A 22,622-nucleotide genomic window follows, 5' to 3' on the forward strand; every position below is an offset into this window, starting at 1 on the left:
CGATTGCATCATGAGAGTAGAAGAAGCGTTATGGAAAAAGAAAGCCAGACAGTCACAGAAAGACGCCATTGAACTATGGCGTAAAGAATCGCACAGACGCACAGAGAAAGCACTCAAAAAAGCAGAAAAACATAGAGAGGATTCAGACAAAGCCCAAGAAAACGTATTAGTTGAGGAGGGGATACGAGTAAAAGCAGAACAAGTAGACCGACAACGAAACACTCTTATGAATGGTATGTATCCTCTGCTGGCCGAGGGTTTACCTAAGGCCACTCCGGAAATACCGAAGGATCTGCCCCCTCCACTGCTCCCGACTAAAGCACATCACAAGACCGCGAAAGACATATTCCTTTCTTCCTATTTAGACGACGTAGCTCCGGCATATGCAAATAGACGTATCCACATACCACCCGCCGATGACGGCATCCCACCTCGAAATAATAACCTACTTCCGCAACAACAGACTCTTTCTCCCGTTCTACCCCCTGCACCTGTTCTCCCAACTCTCCCTGCACCTATTCTTCCTATCCTTCATCCACAAAATCCTTTTGGACCTGGCACCTCGGGAGGTGCGACAGGAGGTTTTCAAACACCGCCACAAGCACACTGATTGACTTATAGGGATTTAGCGCAGCAACGTACACCTCAATCAACCAATTACGACATACTTAAAGAACCCCTCACAGACTGTAGATATGATCCAGTACCCGGTAAAGACGACAGAATGATGCGTGCATCAGTACGGTTACGACGAGTCGCAAACTTTTTGTTGTTACTACCAGGAATGGTTGATCACCTAGACAGAATATATCATTTTGTTCAAACGGGGGAAGGCCCTGAAAGTATTGGTGAGGCCATGGCTTACCAGAAAGTTGACACTCAAGGCATGATATTACGGTTTTTCATCAACTGCCTAATAAGAGACCAAGACAGGCCTGGCGTACACCAGGAAGAAATGAGAGCACTTAATAAATGGGGTCAGAATATAGCAGACGGAAAACATGATAAACAGGGTTGTATAGATAACATGTACCGAAGGATCCGAAAAGCAGTATTAAAAATACACGAGAGAAGACGGCCAGAACCAGAAATAGATACAGATAAGAATGAATCCTCGGAGGAGGAGGAACAGCCAGAAACGACAACAGGACAATTACCAGTTAGAGAAATGATAGCATATGTAGGTAAGGGAAGACCTTTTAATAATTCAATGCGGCCGGTACGCCCAGAAAGTAAAAGAATCTTTCAAGCTGCCATGTCAAATCCAAAGACCCCCGAACATCTATTTCAGGCTACCGATAGAATACTTCAAGAACGAATGGGGTACCATGTACTCAATACCATGGATGAACAAGAATTGGCCAGGTCAGCAGTACAATGGGCTGAAAATCCTGATAAATATAGTGATGATGGTTTAGCGCAGACCTTTTTAAACCTTTCCCCTGATGAACAGAAATTAGCTGGAATATATATGATTCAGCATCTCATTACATTATTCAAAGGCCAACATTCTGATCCAGGTCCCTTACCTGATATTTTAATAGAACTACTCTCGCCACAATGGAGAGGTCTAGGTACCGACTTAATTAAAGTAATTCTAGAACATCGACACAGGTATAATACCTTTCTGAATACACAGTTTGTTCCAGCTCCACCTGTAGAAAGAAAAATGTATTACATAGACAGACAGAATCCCTTGCGAGAAGTACATCCAGTCCAGAATGACGATAATACCTTTAGACGCGTGTTTGTGTACACGCCCGTAACTAAAATGGAACTATTAGAGATGAAGAAATTAGTACCCAGTCACGATAAAGACCCTGCAGGTTTCCACCGTGAAATCAAAGACATGTTACTCATGGGGGATTACACTTATCCAGACATCATGAAAATATTGAAAGTGTTAATGCCTGCCGGTATTTACGAGAAACTCAAAGAAAAAGATTGGGAGGTGGGAGAACAAAAGATTGATTGGACTGCATTAGAAAATGAAGAAAATCTTCGAACCCCAGGAACAGGGCTTGGGGACAAATCCAAAGCATTACCAGGATTGTTAGTGCAAGTATTGCCACGTTTATTAGCAACTAAAAAGGAGGACTGGGATGCAATCTCAGCCTGTAAACAGAAACCCGAGGAAGACACTAGTGATTTTTTTTCCCGATTTGAGAAATGTTTTGGTATTAATAGTACCCTGAAAGCAAGTAGCGAGTCCTATCCACATCTTTTCGTAACCAAGTTAGTCGAGAATTCCCTACCCCAAGTTAAAAATCGTGTCCAGAAAGTCGAGAGCAAATGGCAGGCAAATACGCCTTCACAAATGTTACAAATGTTACAGTACCACCAGAATAGAATTAGAGAAGAACAAGAACACGAACAGAGACGCATGAAAGACACGAAAATGAAAATGTTTGTTGCTCAGTCAGTTCCAGCTGACGGCCAGAAAAAGGGCACAACACAGTCTAATAATTCAGCAGCTCCTGTTAAAGGGACATGCAACTATTGTAAACAGCCAGGTCACTATATAAACGATTGTGCAGTTTTGAAACATAATATACTTACTGGAAAAACTAAAGAGAGACCGCGTCCTCCTAGACAGGACCAGGTCCAACAACAAGTACCCCAGAATATCCAGCCTATGCAAGCCTCACAACAGACAGTACAGACAGTAGCGGTACCACAGCCCCAACCGATTGCCGCAACACAACATGCATCTCAGCAGATGTACCAGTATGCCCAGACCGATTATCCTGATTATCAGCGATACACATGAAACAGCCTAGAGAGGGAAGTTGGCTTGCCTCTTATTGAGGTTCCTGTAGATCAAGAGGGTCCTTATGTACACAGCCAGGTATTAGGGAAAGACAGAAAGTTTTTAATTGATACAGGGGCAAGCCGAACAACGATAAGTCATGACGAGGTCCCAGGGGCACCCCTCTCAGGCTCACAGAATGTTTCCCTTGGATTTTCAGGCAAGCCTATTATTAATGAAGTATCGCAACCACTTCCCCTTGCAGTTGGTCCATTAACACGTACTACAGATTTACTGCTCACGAAGTCATGTCCAGAAAACTTGTTAGGTATCAAGACTCTGAAAGATCTAGGAGCTGTTATTTGCTGTTCTCCGGAAGGAGTACGATTGTTTTTGCGTGACTTTAAAGGTCACTATGTGTTGAGAGATATTGATCCCCGATTACAGAATGTACCTGCACATTTATGGGCGCAAGGCCCCACTGATGTAGGTTGTATGCACATTACACCATATCGAGTCACACTCAAGCCAGGATTTGTTTTACCACGAATTCGACAATACAAGTTACCCCCAGATGCTGTAGTGGCTTTACTGAAAATCATTGACGAGCTCATTGCACAAGGAGTGGTTGTAGAAACCAACTCAAATTTATGTAATTCTCCTATCATTCCAATTCTTAAACGTACTGATCCCAATGCACCACCAGTTTACCGATTAGTTATTGATTTGCGCAAATTGAATAAATGCATTGTACCACAGTACCCTGAGATATCTCATCTCTATTGACAGCTATTGATTCTGAGGCAACGTTCTTTACTGTAATTGATCTGAAGAACGCCTTCTTTAGTGTCCCAATTGATCCGGAAAGCCAATACCTTTTCGGATTCTGTTTAAATGGACGAAGCTTCAAATTTGCACGCGCACCTCAAGGATTCACAGAAAGCCCCAGCATCTATAGCCAAGCACTGAAAAGACAACTCGACAGTATTCACATGCCTGAAAACACTGCCCTACTCCAGTATGTCGACGATTTACTGATCACCGCCCGAAGTGAACCTGAATGTGAACTAGCGTCACTGACGGTTTTACAATTCCTGGCTGACAAGGGGCACAAGGTGTCCCCTTCGAAGCTGCAATTCTGTGTTCAGCAAGTGGTGTATCTTGGGCACTTGCTGTCCAAATGGGGGAGACAGCTAACACCTGACCGCATCCAGTTAATAGCAAGCATGTTACCACCCAGGACACAAAAGGAGGTGCGGGCTTTTATAGGCCTCACTTCTTACTGCAGACAATGGATCCCTCAGTATGCATTTCTAGCAAAGCCACTCATTCAGCTGACAACTCAGGAGGCAGCGTCTTCGACTGTCCTCCCTTGGACTCAGGAACATACACAAGCTTTTGATGACTTAAAGAAAGCCTTATGCCAAGCACCAGTTTTAGCGACACCATGTTACAGCAAGCCTTTTACACTTTTTGTCACAGAACGTGAAGGTACTGCATTGTCGGTACTCACGCAGGATCAAGCAGGTTCACACAAACCGTGTGCTTACTTTTCTAGTACATTGGATCCAGTAGCCCAGGCTCTGCCTGCGTGCTTGAAATCAGTTGCAGCAACAGCTCTAGCAATCAGACAAAGTGATTCAATAGTGTTAGGACATCCATTGACAGTACAAGTTCCACACTCTGTGGAAGTTCTTTTAAATCGAACACAGACTCAACACTTGACTATAGCACGACTGACAGGTTATGAATTGACATTATTTCAGCCACACATAGAAATTAGACGTTGTAATACATTGAATCCTGCTACACTTTTGCCATTAACTGAAACAGACCCATTGGCACATGATTGCATTGAAGTCATTACTATCACGACGAAACCCAGACAAGACTTGACAGACACCGCATTACCAGATCCAGACCTGACACTTTATGTGGATGGTTCATGCATGAGAACAAGTACAGGAGAATTAGTGGCCGCCTACGCAGTCACAACAGAAACGGAAGTCATTGAAACAAATTGTATTGACACCCTGTCAGCACAAGCAGCCGAGCTCATCGCTCTGACAGAAGCCTGTATTCAAGCCAAGAACAAAAGAGTTAACATATACACAGATTCCCGTTATGCATTCGGAGTTGTACACGACTTTGGAGTCCTCTGGCGAGAGAGAGGTTTTTTGACTTCTCACGGTGCCAAAATTCAACACGGTCCCCTCATTCAAACTCTGTTAGATGCAATACATCTGCCTACAGCAATATCCATCATGAAGTGCAAGGCACATACAAAGGTTACAGATACTATTTCCCAGGGTAATGACCTGGCAGACCGAACCGCAAAACATACAGCTCAGAATCAGATTCACACCACTGACCTGACAAAGACAATAGTCGAGACACCGACACATTGCATGACAGTTAAGGATCCCGCCCTAGATGTAATTGACATACAGACACATGCTACACCAGACGAAATCAAGAAATGGACTGAACTAGGAGGGATCCAGACAGAACAGGGATGGATGACGAAGGGAAAATCTACATGGTTTCTCCCCGACTCTATGGTTCAAGTGATCATTAACACAGCACACAGTCCAGCACATTTGGGAGAAAAAGCCATGTTAGACAGTATTCAACACCTCTGGTTCAATAAACACTTACGAGCAGCAGCCAAACAGAAAGTGCGTACTTGCATGATTTGTTGTCAGTTCAACCCAGGTAAAGGCGTTCCCGTAGAACAAGGTGGATTTCATCCTCCCGATCACCCTTTTGAAGTCCTCCAGATGGATTATATCCAGATGGAACATTGTCGAGGTTTCAAATATGTCCTCGTAGTTGTATGTGCACTTTCCCGTTGGACAGAAGCATATCCAGTCCCAGATTACACTGCTCCGACCACTGCCAAGCAGCTGGTTCGTGAATTCTTCCCCAGATATGGTTTGCCCCGTATCGTATACTCAGAAAACGGTCAGCCATTCTCGTCCGAGCTTATGAAGCAGGTATCACTCCTGCTAGGCTACCAATGGAAGTTCCACTGTGTCCGGCATCCCGAGGCAGCAGGTCTCGTGGAGCGTCATAATCAGACCCTGAAAATTTGTCTTGCTAAAATCTGTAGGGAGAAAGGTGTCGACTGGATCGTAGCTTTGCCAGTCGCCCTTTTTTACATGAGAATGGTCGCACACTCCAGAACAGGGCTATCCCCGTACGAGGTGGTCTTTGGTAGGCCACCAAATATGTGGGGGACGCCTTTGCCTAGAAAAATTTCCGATGTCGATTGTAATATGTTGACAGATTACCTTACCTCCTTGATGTCTGCACTACAATCATGTCGTTCACAGGTCGCTGCAGCCTTTCCCGACAACACCGAGGTGAAACCGCATGACGTTGTTCCAGGAGACATCGTCCTCGTAAGGAACTTCGACAGGAAAAGTCAGCTGGAGCCCCGTTGGCAGGCGCCGAAGTTGGTACTTCTTACAACCAGGACCGCTGTGAAGGTGGAGGGCCGTAAGGGATGGCTCCACTCGAGTCACGTGAAGAGATTTCATGCATTGCCAGAGACTGACTCACCCTCCCCCTCTAAGGACTGTCCAGATTCTAGTGACTCTAAACTTCCCCTGATAGAGAAAACTCCACAGCAGGAGTATAAAGAAAAATTGAGGTCTAGCAAGTCAGACAGTTTAATTGTTTAAGTCCTCCCCTAGGTGAATCGGTTAGACGTGTTTTCTGACATGTATCCCCTAGACCCCAACAGAGAGAGAGATAGACAGAAACAGCTCAAGAAACGTGAATATTGCAAATCTCTTCGCAGCCACTGCATTGTGACACTATTGATTATGTTTTTTTCTGAGCCTTATGATTATTGCTGCAAGTGTGCTTTTACATGTATACTATCCTATTTTCAAGCATGCACAGTCTTCCTTCAACGTTACTGCTGAGCACTCTTTCAGTGAATTACCTCCGTACGAGTTATCTTACAGACTTGCGCTGCGCAACAATACATTCATTAGTATGTTACATCATTCCCATCAGACCAGCAACGCTACAAATTGTTGGATATGTGGCCGACTCCCTCCCTATCAGAAATACAAAGGAGTTCTGCCTCTTTTTCCGTACCCGTTCACACACAATGGATCCTGTGGTGCATGGTTTAGTTTGATTAATTCCTTGAATTCAGATTCTGTAGTTTACCAGGGTAACTGGGTATGGGGAAACCTGAACACTGTTTTGCATAAAGTATGTTTCCCTGACAAGGAGGGTCTCCCCAAAAGGACAGGAACTGATCTAGAAAATGAAGTATATGGATTAGGTAACTTTACACTTAACCTCATGATTCTCAGTGTTGAATCCAAAACAGAACCAGTCCTGCCCGCCATGTCCGTACTTCCAGTCAAAGGTGAATTATGTGTCAGAAAGAATGGTTCAGTACTCCTGGGTCATAGTAGATGTACTACTGTGATCGAATTCAGTGATAAGGGCAAGTCTACCTTCAAAGCTTCACGTCATTCCTACTTCATTTGTGGTCATACCGCATATATACGCTTACCTCTAGACTGGGATGGCACCTGTTACATTGCATTCCTTCTGCCACCTGTCTTTCTAGCCCCTCCTGATTATCATAGGGATACTCATCTAGTACACAATAGACCGCAGAGAGATCTCCCGATTGTCGACTACACTGAAACGACATGGGAGCAATACACAGATTTCAATAAAGGTTTCTTTCCCTACTTAGGTGCTGTCTTTAATAGTAAACTGATACGAAAATTAACTAGAACCCTTGAAGCTGTAGTGAATGAAACTACTTCTGCCCTAGGCAACTTAACAGAGGAGCAGTCTGCTATGCGGATTGTTGTTCTTCAAAATCGTCTCATTCTTGACGTCATCCTGGCCGATAGGGGCGGAGCCTGTAGAGTCATCGGATCGAGCTGCTGTGTTTTCATTCCAGAAAACGCGCCATCAGTATATAAAGCCATTACCCGTCTTCATAAGATTGCAAGTCTGATACACCAGAATCCAGGCACCTGGACTTGGTCCGGTTGGTTCTGGACCACGTTGTCAGCCTGGGGATGGAAAGTCCTTTCCTTCCTAGGTATAGCCCTTCTTATAGTATTCAGTTGTTGCCTATGTCTGCAATGTGGGCCAGCGATTTGCGGCTTGTGCGCCACATCATGCATTCCTCATTTGAGTTCACCTTCAAAACGTCGTAAGAAGAAAGAAGAGCAAATGATGTTACATGAACAGATTGATAGATTAATGAGGATTGATATATCATGAAGGGTCCGTAGGGGACAAGGAGGGAATGAGGTAATATGAATTTTTTTGGTCAATTGTGTCCCCTATCGTAGACCCCAACGGCTCCATGTACGTGCTTCTAGTACATGTAAGTTCCCTCCACAACCAGCTATGAAGACGCAAATACATTTGCGTCCAACGTTAACATGTCCTCTTTCATATCCACCATGAATGGGTCCGATATTCAGTTCCTAAGTGTGCCTTGCCAACGTCTTTACATGGTGCACTTTCACGTTTTTCTGGCCCTGTCGAGTTGGGCCTTGTTTTCTGCCATTCAAGCCTTCTCCTGCCTTCTGCCTCTGGAAGCTGCAGCCTGGACCTGCATCTGTATCCATGACCTTTCACTCACTCCCTGCGTGGCTAGCGGTGCCTGGCTCGGCCTGCTCGCCTGCCAAGACTGTATTCAGCCTTCAAGTTATCTGCTCCGCTCCTCGAAAAATACATTCCTGTCTAGTAGTTTAGGTAAACATCCTTCCCAGCTGCAGAGCAAAGGGCCCGGCCTTTCTGTCTCCATGCAAGTAATTCATAGCTTCCGTTACCATGGTAGGCCCATGGCCCCCTTGCTTTACAAGTAGACACGCAGTCGCATATGCACGCATTACGAGTCAGTATAGAATAGCCTCTGCCCGAGAGACCTTTCCTTCTAGATAATACAGTTCCTCAAACACGAGATATTAGATATGATTTGGGATTAGGTTGTTCTGACACTCCAGACTTCTGTCTCCACATGTAGGGCTAAATGTCAAGTCCCCTTCACCCTCCAGTTACACGTCAATCACACGTCATGCTGCGGCGCGCGCATCTCTGCCACATGTTTTTGCTGACTCTGCAGGATCCTTCTAGGGATCCACCCATTTATGACACCTTTATGTGACGTTTCTAGCACACACCTCCGTGTACGCCCTAGTGCACGCCTTCTGTTACGTACTTCTGTTCTTATCTCGTTTCTCTCAGCTGTTACGCCTTCTGCATTCAATACTACTGTATGCATTGACTATATATATATGATATCCTGTTAATAAATCATTGTACATGTCCATTGCAATTCCCACCCTGAACCCTCGTGGCGATGGGTCATGCTACCTGGTTCGAACCAATTCCTTTTTAAGGAATAAAACCTTCATAAACCTCAGATGCCACGGACTCTGCCTTTTCATTTTGACTGAGTTATTCTTATTGAACTTTACCGCATAAATTCCGTATAGGTAATTAAAATTTACCACACTATCCCAAACAAAATTCTGGCTGCTGCACCAAGCATACTGGACACCAGTTAGAATAGCAAAGCGAGGCCTAAAAGAGAACAACCAATGCTGGAACTGTGACAGAGAAATAGGAGACCTAGCCCACCTTATCTTCCACTGCAGCAAGGTCAGCAAATTCTGGAAGAAGGTGTTCGACTATATCAATAAGGTCCTAGGCTGCACCCTGAAACAAGAATTCAGCACCTTAACCACAGCACACATCAACACAGACGTTTACTCACAACACAGACAGAAACCTCCTTGACTTCCTCCTCACTAGTGCAACAAAAACAGTATTAGCCAAATGGAAAGACACCACCTAGGCCACCTTTAAACAATGGCTGAACTGGGTGACATACCTAAGAGGGGCAGACTCAACTGCACTAAGACACACACCCTGGAGAAAAACCAACAGAGAGATGTGGTCATCCTTAGATAGCTTCCTTGACCCATACAAACCACCGTAGACAGCAGCGAGAAAGCAAACGTCGAGAACCACCTACAGTGTTTGACGGTCGATCCACAACCATTAGCCGAACGCCTATATGTAATATGTATCCGTTATATATGTTATAACCAAGCTCATGACTGTAAGACGATGGACATTTCAAATGATACCCAAGAACCAACCACCAAACGCTTATATGTAATACGTGTATGCCAAATGAAACAGCGGAATGTTCTAAATGTTATATGTATATCTGTATCCTGTCAAAGAAAAACAATAAAAATATAATATAAAAAAAAGAAGTGTCCATCAGAATACATGAGCTATGTAGCCAGGATTTGCGGGGGGTTTCTTTCCACTGGGACAACAAGAGCTCACTAAATCTCTTCTGCTCTTGCTCACCAGGGTATCCAATGCTGGGGAAGCCATTAGGCTTGTGTCTCCAGGAATACGGTCATTGTCCTAATTACATCAGGACCCGTAGTAAAAGTCATCTGCCTGGATTACCATCCCGATCCATACAACACATTAACCATCTATGTGTTGCACACGCCAGGATTAGAAGAATGAATGGAAGAATGAAAGGTGAATGGTATAACATGAGATAGAGTGAGAAGAGATAGAAGTAAGTGAGACAGTGTGTTTGAAGTGTGGCTGGTACTGGGTAGGTCTTAATGTAGTCCTATCTTCCCTTCCGTTGTTGGCCCCATATCAATGTATGTCTTTTTATGCACTAAATGTATTATGTGATACTAAATTACTATTCACTTTTTATATCTTTGTTATCCCAAAAGAAATAAAAACATATATATTTATAATATGTTTTGTAGAGTCTACTTGGATTGACCTTATGGTTGTTGTGTGCAGTGTCAACTCCTAGGTTAATCACCCCTTCTTATATACCTGTTGGACCCTCTAGTTAGGGCCATCATATCCCTAGGCAGGGTGTTCTCCTCTGTTCTATTCACAGAAGCCATTATCTACACCTAATTGGTGATACTACACCCAATCCACAGTCCTGATCAGAATCAAGAGCAAAATTCCTTGGCCTAACCAAGGAAGTTAGGAAACACTGAGACTCCTCTGAGCAAAAGCCCCTCCTCTATCCACCGTCCCAGGACAATTATGTAGACTGCAATGACTGTACAGAGGCTGTCAAAGCTGTATGGGGGAACAACAAGTGCTAGCATAGTGGGTTACAACAGGCCTAGGCCTAGTGCTAAGACTTGGATCCCAATGAAGGTTCCAGGAGGAAACCCAGCATGTCAAGTGTCAGGTGTCACACAGCATAAGATAACAGCATTGACACGCAGTGGCTCCCCCTTACCTCCTAGTCTATGCTCATCCCAGCAGGCACAGGAAACTAAAGATACACAGTACTTGCTCCAACCCATGAGAGGGGCACCCCCATACTGTCATGGTGCAGCCACTGGAAAAGTGCTGGAAGTTTTGTCTGAAGCCTGGCATCAGTTGTTACATATCCAGTGGTGTACTGTCCATATATTCTAAAGAGGACCAACTCATACACAGGCCTCACTATATTCATAAGGGAAACAACCCAATATTGTAATGTAGTGGTCATATGAAGGAGCAGATATATCTGAGAAGTGGTAGATACATGAACAGAGCAATTTGAACTGATGTGGCACTTCATTACATGAAGTTTGCAGAGCAAGACATATAGCATTAAGACTGTAGCTTATGTGTGCTAGGCTTTGTGCTCAGTATATGTAATTATCAAGAGCACCCAAGTACAACCAGTTTATTGAGATTACATGCTTTCATATTTTGAAGTCCTGTAAGTCGAAAGAAACACCTGCATCACATTGTTGCAAGTATAATGCATATGAGTGGCAAGAGTACATGCAGGGTTAATGAAAAGACAACAGTAACATTGGAGGCAGGAAAACAAGGTATTTAATATGTAATACCAATTAAGTAGAAATACTGTAAAAGACCCAGTACACAATCCTCATTATCTTCAAGCACCAGTAAATGAGTTCTAAAACACAATATAGCAGTAACTAATGGAATAAATTCTATATGTTACATTACACGGAGAAATGTGCAAAATGCCACACTTCTCCTTTCCTCACAAAACATATTAAACAAACCAGACAAAAACTAACCCCATGCAACCAAACAAAAAATACAAACATCTATGGTAACACAAATAAACTCATACACAAAAAACATAACACTCAAAAGGTTAAGGGGTATCCTCTTCACTCCTGCAACATGTAAATACTTCAGAATTGCTACATATCAATTACATCAGAAACTACGTTATCTGTTCTAAACCCCAATTATCATTACAATGGGAACTATTGTAACATTCCCAATTACATTTATTAACAATCGAAGTATTCCACCACTAAGCGCATAGAATTCCCATGTACTTCAGCAATCTGCACATATTTCTTGAATTTAGAAAAATCCTTTTTCAACAATAGAAGACCTTTCACGCACACAACTTGGAACTTACCCCTCTCCATGGCAAGACTTCACAACCATTGCGTGCAGCATTGCTTTCATCACTCTTGTTTTTTGCATGTAAACTGGAATTTTGAACGCTGACCTACTTATTGAAATAAACCATCCAAAAAGGTATAGGACCCAAAACTACTTTTCTCTCTAAAAGGAATGACATCTCTGACCGAATGCGGTGTGGAACAATATGCCAACAGTGTCTTCCTATTTCATTTCAGCGCAGTCTATCCTTGAACTAAGAACACTCTGAATACATTCTGCCAGGACTTTATAATTCTTTTGTGAGAAAGTGGGTTGTTGGTTGACTGGGATGTACACCCAAGTCAATCAACAGCCACAATCCCTTTCAGGGTGAGCCACAAAAAGTCACTAAATTAGTCTGTGAGTAACCCAGGATAGCTTGGCACAAAAAACAGTAAGGCTTAACTAAGAAGGAATGAGTAAAGTATTTATGCAGAACATCAACAGTAATAGAATGAAACCACAACACAAGAAAAATACCAAACTAATTTAGAACAATAGAGCACATTTTAATAAATTATTTGACACCAAAACAACAAAAATCCAATCACTAGAACCAGAGTTATGCATTTTTTAAATTGAATCTAGCACTTAAAAGATCAAAGCCCAAATTGTGGATATCTGGTCGCCATCTGTAAATATCTGGTCACGTGAAACTGGGTCAAAGTCAAAACTAAGGCTGGCCGTGGAGGAGACCAGTTTGGATCCAAGAAGTGGCTTGGACCTGGTCAGCACTTACATTCGGATTTTAATTTTTTTTAAAGAAAAATGTCTGAGAAGGTAGAAGTTCAGTGGGAAAATTCTGCAGGAGTGTCTGAGAATGGAACGTCAGTGGCAGTTGGATGTGGAGCAAAGCTGCAGAGGAGATTTTTACCTTACAACCTATCTGCAGAAATGGAATTCGAAAATCTCCAGTGGGACGAAGCAGAGGGCTGTAGGGAAGACAGTTCCACAAGGTCCAATAGCCCGTTAACGAAGGACTGCTAAAACTGATTTGTGGCTGCGCAGAAGATTGTAGTGGGAGTCGACTGATATACGTTTGTGACTTTTTAACCACTTAATGTTGTGTTGTTCCTTAACTTAGACTCTTGTCAATTTTATCACATAACCTGTAAAGTACTCTGATACCCTCAGGTCTAGATCGCACTATATGAAACTAAAAATAAATAATTCGACCAGTGATGCACCTCGGGCAGACAGGCTAGCAAGTTGGTCCCAGTCTCCTACTGGTTATCAGAGCTCTTTTCTGGCCATAAGTTGTCAGAGTCCTTAGTTTTGGAAATTGGCCTTCTGGGCACCTTTGGCACCACAACCAATGTTCCGGGAGTGGATGGATACCTCTTCGGGGTTTAGTAACTCACTCAGGCTGGGTCTAGGTGCGGTTGAAGATGGTGGGAGCCTGTATGTGCCTGAGGTTCTAAACAGGAGGTCAGCAAACGGATGTATGATGGTACAACACGTACCATTACAACGGATACCTTTACGACACAGGCTTAACAACGCAAGTCGTTACAACGACTTGCGTTACAACGACTTGCGTTGGGGAGCGCTGGATAGTGAATAGTTTAATTGACTATTCCAACTCCAGTCCCCCTGGATAGTAGGGAACGTGTTGGATAGTAAATTAAACTATTCCCTATCCTAGAGCGCCCTCTAGCAAAAGTCATTGTAAAGACTTTCGTTGTAAATCTTGCGTTGTAACGGTACCACTTTGTAACGGTTCCGTTGTAAAGGATGTTCCCCCAGCAAACTAGCCTATAGACACACTTCTGGTAATCCTGGGTGCGGGTGAAGATGCAAGGCTCAACAGAAGAGCAGACCTCTCAGGGTTCAAGGCAGGCTCTAGGCAGAAAAGCTGTCCTTCCAGGTACAGGAGCAGTCTGGCAGTGTTCACAGCAGGTCACACCAGCAGGCAGTCCTCTGAGAGTACTTTCACAGGTCCACTATTGAAGAACTGAAGAGGGGGTCTGAAGGTCCTATTTTTATACCCTGGTGCCCTTCTTCTGGAAGCTGAGAGAGGTTTCTTGAAAGATTCCTTGACGTGCATGGAATTTCCCGACTCCCCTTTCTCCAAGCTGGCTGCAGTGACAATACAGGGTTGCTAGGCCTGTTGTGAGGAGGCAGGCCACAGCCTAATCAGGTGCAAGTGGGTCTGTGCTCAGCTCCACCCCAAATCTGTCAGTGATAGCCTATTGAAGCAAGCTTAATCCCTACATTGTGTGACTGCCTGGGAGGAATTCACAAAGTCTGTCAGGTACAATCAAGCATGTGTCCCAAGATAGGCTGTAGGCAGAAAGGGCTGAGGCCAGAACAATTCCAACTTACTAAAAGTATCATTTTCAAAATTGTAATGAAAAATCCGACTTTAACATTAATGATGGTCTATCATTACAATTCCATAGGTCTCAAGCATGACATATCTACCTCCTCTCAATTCTGAAAACAGCTTATTACATGTAATAAGGTATACCCTATGTTGTTCTATGGGAGGGGTAGACCTCATAGTTCTGAAAAACAAATTTTGTACTTTTCTACTACCAGGATATGTAAAATTTTAAAGTATATGTCGTACCTTTTAATTACACAGCACTCTGAACTATGCGCTACCTAAGGCCTATCTGAGGTGTGACTTGTATGTGATAAAAGAGGAGTTTAAGGACTTGCAGGGTGGTTTAAATGCCAGGTTGACATGGCAGCATGACACTGCATTCAGACTGCAATGGCTGACCTGGGACACATTTTAAAGTACTACTTAGGTGGGTTGCACAATAAGCACTGCAGGCCTACTAACAACAATTAATTTACAGGCTCTAGATATATAGTATGCCACTCAATTTGGGAGTTGCAGGTAAATTAAGTATGCCAATTAGGTATATGTCATGTTTAGGTGAGTGAGCACAAGCACTTTAGCACTGGTTGGCAGTGGTACGGTGCACATACTCCTAAAGCCCACAGAAGCAAAAATCTAGCAAAAAGTATAGGAAGTAGGTAAAACGTTTGGAGGAAGATCACTTAAGGCTGACAGGTCTAACACCTTTCCATCTTACCATTCTATTGAGAGTAATACAGGGGAGCAAGAAGGTATTTGTGTCACATTTATTAAGAAACTCAGTCAGGCAACCGAAGTGAACTGAGCTCCATTATCCATCAATGGCTCCCTTGGTACATCTTTACTTGAAATAACTTCTACAAAAAAACAAATTACATTGCCTGTTGTTGGTTCAGACACCGCTTTCACTGCCACTCAACGTGACAAACGATCAAGCAAAACAATGAAATCATTTCAATGTTTAGGTAGCACATGAAATGGTCCTAGGAAATCAACAGCTAACTTCTGCCATACTTTGTCAGGACACAACGTCATTGTAAGCATAGGCACTGCAGTGGCAAAATGTGTGTCCCTTCCTGCACATTAAACACCATTTCTCACCAGATAATCCACATCTCCATCCATGCCAGGCTACCAAACATTATCCTGTATTTTCGTTTTGTAGCACTCATGCCCAAATGACCAAAATGAGCTGTCTCACGAATGCGCTGCTTAAAGTATTGATGATATCTGAGGCTATCCCCGTCACCAAAACACCATTCTCTAAAGACAGTTTATCCGCAATTTTGCAAAAAGACTGGAAGTTGGCCTTAAGCATCTTTTCGTTTGGCCAGCCATTCACAATAAAAGACATCATCTCATTTAACTCTCCATCTAAATGTAGCATCTTGCAGCAATCCTGCATATCTGCACACACAATACAATCTTCCACCTTGGCAATGATAAACGCGCCAATATCATCTTTAATCAAATCACACTGTTCCTCGAAAGGTAAACTAGGAAAACAATCCACATTCACATTCTTGCCACATGCAATATCAGACATAGTAAAATTATATTCTAACAGTGGAAAGTCCATACAGTGTGTATCAGAGGCTTTCTTAATCTTATTGCCAGACAAAATATCAACTAAAGGCAGATGATCTGTGTACAAACCAAATGATCTACCTCACACATACAGTTTATGAACTTTTCCACACCCCCACACACATGGCAGTATCTCATTTTTGTCAATTTCAGGGTACCTTGCTTCTACCTCTATCAACTGTTTAGACGCAAACCCCACTCACCTTCTTTGAACGTTCCCATTGAAAAAATACAGCCCCCATTGCATACCTACTTGCATCTACAGTGAGAAACGTTTTGCGATTTTGATTATATGCCTTAAGAGCAGGAACACCAACAATGGCTTGTCTGATCAGTTGCAATATTTCCTGGCATACCTAGGACCTTACAAGGTCAGAATTATGTTTTAACAAACTCTGAAAACACTCTGGAAGACTGACATAAGTTTCCATGAACTTAGAATAGAACTCTAACTCTGTAATATACAGGAAACACAGTACTCATTTGTTCAATCCATAAAAGATTTGTGTGGATGGTCAAGAGAGCAGAGTTGTTCAAAGATGAAAAAGTTTAAATTTTCAATGGTAACTCATAAAAGAGGTTTGGGATAAACTATAGAAAGCAATGATATTTGATTTGTATGCACAGATAGAAACGCAAATGTACGCATTTTGTAGAAATCCATTCAAAGGTTTTGAGGATATCTGTAGTTGTAAAGAAAGTGTCAAGCAGGTGAAAGGGGTTTATACAGTTGGTATTTTGAATAGATATACCATAGCTGTGTCTTCACAATTATTTGAAAGACTATTAGGAGTGGTAAATTTTTGCTTAAAAGACATTTTAAGGGAAGATTGTGGAGCCATGTTAGATTATCGTTAGCACAATAAGTCAATAGGAAGAATTGTAACTTATGGTTTTCAATATAAGGAGAGAGCCAAACGTATGGCAGATCAGCGTCTGTAGTATTGAAGTTCAGGGTTTTCAGTTTAGCAAGCTACAGGAGTGCCACAACGCTAATCCTAGCCACCTCCACAAAGTAACCATGGTTTCTAATTGCAACAGAAATCACTGCACCCCCTACAAAGGGGAACAGGATAAGGGCAGGAGAGAGAAAACTCTGATGCGAGACTGTTCACATTTCCTCCTGGACTCATAAGAAAGTCTGTAAGAAACATCAGATTAGTAGCAAACCTTTTGGAGCATCATTATAATATTCAGTCCACCTACCCAATTACAAGCACTCTAACTTATCCTTTTCTGCTCTAAGCGTAGATGCAGATCTTTCACTGGAATTTAAATAGAGAACAAACACTATTGTCCTTTGAAATCCAAGTGATACGCTTTAACGTCTGACAATAACTAGTTCAGTTTAGAAAATTCAGGAAATGATGATGCAAACAATGGTGGCGATGAAAACAACGGAGACGCAGCAACCAAAATAAGAATATCACTGAAAAAACTAAAATTGAGATGAAAATAGAGTGTGCAAAATATATATACAAATGTAAAAGGTTTGAAACTCGTAGATGATCATATGCTACGAATTGATTCGTCGATTCTCAGCGCTAATAGGCAGGCGTAACGCTCTAGTCGTCAGTAGGACGCTAGGCGGGTACTTAACTGAGGTAAACTGCTGGTTCTTCCTTCTCAGCTGCCAGTTGACCGGTGCATGCGCTTAGTGCGCTTCAGGATTCGAGCTGGTGCTCGTTTTAAAGACTACCTTGTTTTATATTTTATTTCAGCATTGTGTACTTTTCCCCTGTTTTTAATAGCGCCTAATAGCGCCTGGCCCTCACTTGCATTCTAACTTCTGGGAAACTCACCGCTGTTTGGCGGGTCCGCTTCCCGGTGCAGTTCCGATTAGTAGCGCCATCTTGGGTGTGGATGGTGCCGAATCTCAGCGCTAATAGGCAGGCGTAACGCTCTAGTCGTCAGTAGGACGCTAGGCGGGTACTTAACTGAGTCATGCTGACGCGCAGCGGATACGCGCTGCGGGGACGCCAGACTGATGCCGGAGTTACGCCAGAGTTCAGCCCGTCTGCGCCCGTCCGCGCTGAGGACGGGCTGCTGGACGGGCTGGACCCTGGGACTCCCGATCTATCCTCCTCCTCTATCCGGGATGATCTGTTTCGCAACTTGCTGTCTTTGAGACCTCCTACGCACCTCTGTCATCATCGGCTCATACCGGAGGTACTGCATCAGGCGCGGTCGTGCCCCTATTGTAAATCATCTTTTAACTTTTCCTGTTAGGCTACTAGGAATCCTGCTCCCCCTTTGTCTGGTAGGCTCATCTCCCAACCCAAACAGGGCTTTCTGATCAATGCACGTTCCTTGATCAAACATGGGATAGAATTTCATGATTTTGTTAGTAAGAGGCAACCTGACTGGGTCTTTGTCACCGAGACATGGGCCTCTGACTCCTTTGGTCACGAACTTCTCTTAGCCATACCTGAAGGATATATCTTCCAGAGGTTAGATAGAGTACGCTGCAGAGGTGGTGGACTGGCTATTCTCTTTAAATCCACACTCTCTTGCACTATAAAACCTTTATCGGTTCCTACGGACCCATTCGAGGCCTTATATTTCTGTATTGCGCATGCTCCATCGAGTTCCTTCTCTGGAATTCTACTATACAGACCTCCTGGTTCCAGAGCTAATTTCTGCCCAGAACTCTTTAGAATTTTGGAACCCTACTTTGGTAGATCTCATCTAACCATCTTGGGTGATATCAATTTTCATTTAGAGGATAGGGCCTCGAAAGATACCTCTTCCTTGCTTAATTCTCTGGAGGCCTGCGACTTTGTCCAAAGAGTTCTCCACCCTTCCCATAAGGCGGGGCAAACCCTTGATGGGATTTTTTCGAACGACTCTAGATTAATTGTCGGCATGCCGGTACCGATAACTTGGTCTGACCATCTAGCAGTCCCACTGTCCTTAGACATCCCTTGCTCTGATGCTGATTTGGGCACTGGTAAAAAATGCTTCAAAAGGAGCTTCAGAAATTTTACAAATGAGGCTCTGGCCCCCTTCATCCATAATACTAACATCACATCCCAGCGGGTGGTGGATGAGGCAGCTCAAGAACTCACAGATGCTATCACCAGAGCCGCAGATGAACTAGCCCCCCCCTCTCTGAAATCTGTAGCTCGACAGAAGCCAACTGCCCCCTGGTTCACAAGTGCTTTGAGGCTTCTTAGACAAAAAAGCAGACAGAAGGAACGAGGATGGCGCAAAACCTGGGATCCTAAAGATCGAGAAGTCTACAAGAGCCTGTTACGAGAATACAAAAATAAGAGTGATTAAGGAAAAACAGGATTACTTTACCAACTTAACCTGTTCTCTAACATCCTCTAAAGAGCTCTTTAAAATCGTGGACTCGCTGTGCTCTCTCCAGGTACCAGATCCTGTGGTTGGCTCACAGGAGCTATGTAATAACATATCAGACTTCTTCTATAAAAAAATAGATGATATCTATATAGCTCTACAATCACAGAGGAACTCTCTGAGTGATGAGGACTTCTCTCGAATTAAACTGCTGGAATCTTGGAATACAGATGCCCCCCAGTCCCTCAAACATTTCCCTGCTCTCTCTTTGGAGGGACTCAATCTCCTTTTGGACAAAACGAAATCGTCTTCCCCACTGGACCCAGTTCCTTTGAAATTACTAAAGGACTGTAGGGATATCATTCTTCCTACGATGCTGGAAGTAATGAATGGAGCCATGGAACAAGGTACTTTTCCATTAGTCTGGAAGAAAGCTATTGTAAAGCCTCTTCTGAAAAAGTCCACCTTAGACCCCGGCATACTGAAGAACTTCAGACCCATATCCCTTCTGCCGGCCCCTGCTAAGATGTTGGAGACTCATCTGAACTCGCATCTTTCTAACTTCCTTGATGCTTCAGGCTTCTTGGATGGGTCCCAACATGGCTTCAGAAAGCTGCATAGCACGGAGTCTGATTTGACTAAAGTCATGGATAACATCCGCAGGAAAGTTGATCTGGGTCAAACCACCGTGCTGGTACTGCTGGACCTTACAGCAGCATTCGACACCCTGTCTCCCCTTACTTTAACATCCAGGTTAAGGGAGGCAGGGGTAGAAGGACCGGCCCTCAGTCTCCTGAGCTCCTTCTTACATCAACGAGAGCAGCGTGTCATGCTAGGAGAGTTCCTCTCCCCTGCTAAGTCTTTGCAATGCGTGGTGCCACAGGGGTCGGCACTGAGTCCGACCCTGTTTAACATCTACGTGGCCCCCCTTGCAAGACTAGTAAGATCTCAGGGGATGGAGGTAGTGTCGTATGCCGACGACACGCAGATTATGGTATCCCTGACCCACTCTGTGAATGTAGCCGCGTCAAACTTTAGGTCCTGCATGCAACTTTTTGCAGAGTGGATGATTTCCAACTCCCTAAAGTTGAACGGGGACAAGACAGAGGTCCTGGTCTTCGGCAAAGACCAGGGCATGTGGTCAGGTGAGTGTTGGCCTCCATCTTTAGGCATCTGCCCCACACCCACACAATCTGCCAGGAACCTTGGTGTCATTTTTGACACCCAGCTTTCTATGGAGCTCCAGGTCAATAGAACGGTGGCCACCTGTTGGGGCGTCATCAGGACTCTGAAAAGGATCGTCCACTATCTTTCCCCACAGGCACGGAAGCAGGTTGTGATCGCTCTTGTTGGCTCAAGGCTCGATTACTGTAATTCACTTTACGCCGGGGCCAACAAGGGCCTTCTGCAGCGCCTGCAGGTTATACAAAATGCGGCAGCGCGTTTTGCCCTTGCCCTGCCTTGGCTCTCATCTATGACCTTGGCGAGGAAGAATCTCCATTGGCTTCCTATTCCCTCAAGGATCATGTTCAAACTTCTCTGTCTTACATACAGGGCCCTAATTGCAGGTCCGGCTGATGCCCTTGGATCCCCACTTACTAGGTATGTCCCGAACAGATGCTTACGCTCCAGTGAACTTAACCAACGGGTAATCCCTCGTGCCAAGAAGGCTAGCTGGGGGATTAAAGCCTTTTCCATTCTGGCACCCCAGATGTGGAATACACTTCCCCTTGAGATCAAGTCACTGCCTTCACTTGACCTTTTTAGGAAATCATTGAAAACTTGGCTTTTCATTAAAGCATACCAGTAAGCTCTGATTCTGATTGCTGACAGCTAGTTTTTTGAGTTAGGCGCCTTGACGCCCATTGGGCATAGTTGCGCATTACAAATGCCATTTCATTCAATAGGCTACATAGTACAAAAAGCAGGATCTCAGTGTACCAAACTGAGAGTTCAACTACACTCTCCTAAGGGATGTCAACCAGTTCCATAATCTGCTTCTTGGAAGAATCAAGTTGGTTTTGTTTGGTTGCAGTGTTCACTGCTGCACACACCGTGTTTTTCCCATTCCTTCTCATCATCATATCTTTAACTCCAATCGTAGAAAACATTCAACAAACGCCATTTAAACTATTGTTTCCTGTAACCCGAAAGTTTCTGACACATCTATTATGTAATCATGACATGTAGGCCCTAGAGGACAACTGCAGCTTAATTTAACCTTCACTCCAATACATGCATAACTCAGTCATACCTTTTCGCATGAAGGGTGAAACAGTTAGGTCCCTGAAGTTAACTACTGGTGCATTATAGTTGGTCATTGGATTGTCTCTCATTACTTCGAATGAGGCATGATGAACAATCTTCTTCAGAACCTCCTCATCCATGTCCTTCTCCAAGAACATCAGTAACTTTTGTATTTCTCGCTGTAGATCCTGTGGAAAGATGGGCTTCAGATGTAAGCGGGTGAAACTACATCGATGGGACAAATCAATATAAGGTGTTGATCAAGACTGCAACAGAATAATTTAAAAGGATATTTTTCAAGCAGGATGTGCAAGCCATGCTGTTGATATCACTTTTCAAATTGAGGCACTATTTGCAGCAGTACCCTTCACAGTTTTAATATTTAGTTAAATGTTTAGTTGGCAGATAAGGACAACGAGGAACATAGTCTGCAAATTACCTTCCTGCAAAAACAATGAGAGATGGAATTGGGGACCTGTTACATCTTTGTTCTCGCATAATGATATTTTGGGCTCTGTTACAGATCTTTTTACCAAATCTTTTTGCTTAAAACACCCTCACCTATGGTCTAGGCACTTAACATAATTTGTGTGAATACCTTACAAGACTGCCTCTAGAAATTTCAACTCACCTCATAAGCATTATCTCATGACCTTTTGTTCCATAATCCGATCCTCACTTGAATATATTTTCATCCCCTCTGTTTATTTCCTGGATATGCTTAAATATTATTACAGAAGTTTACCTGAATCTGCTGTGTCTGCCTAATTTGAATTATGACCTTATGATAAAAAAAAGTGATGCAAAGAGGGAAACTCAGTAATAATAACTCCACCTCCTTCTAGCAAATGATAGTTTCAAAAATATTGGAAATGCATCTTATTAAACGTGTAGGGTTTGGGTATTACAATACAA

General features: G+C 43.4%; 1 protein-coding gene across 1 annotated transcript in view; it reads right to left on the reverse strand.

The window, feature by feature from the left end:
• Window positions 1-22,622, reverse strand: part of LOC147728930 (sulfotransferase 1 family member D1-like) — a 264,975-nt gene that overhangs the window by 18,473 nt on the left and 223,880 nt on the right. The window contains exon 7 of the mRNA XM_086959170.1: window positions 21,715-21,895. Coding sequence (XP_086815296.1) covers window positions 21,715-21,895 — 181 coding nt within the window. The remainder of the gene's footprint in view (window positions 1-21,714; window positions 21,896-22,622) is intronic.

This window comes from Lissotriton vulgaris, chromosome 2_2 (genome assembly GCF_964263255.1).
Source record: "Lissotriton vulgaris chromosome 2_2, aLisVul1.2, whole genome shotgun sequence".
In the NCBI taxonomy this organism is placed as follows: Eukaryota; Metazoa; Chordata; class Amphibia; order Caudata; family Salamandridae; genus Lissotriton; species Lissotriton vulgaris.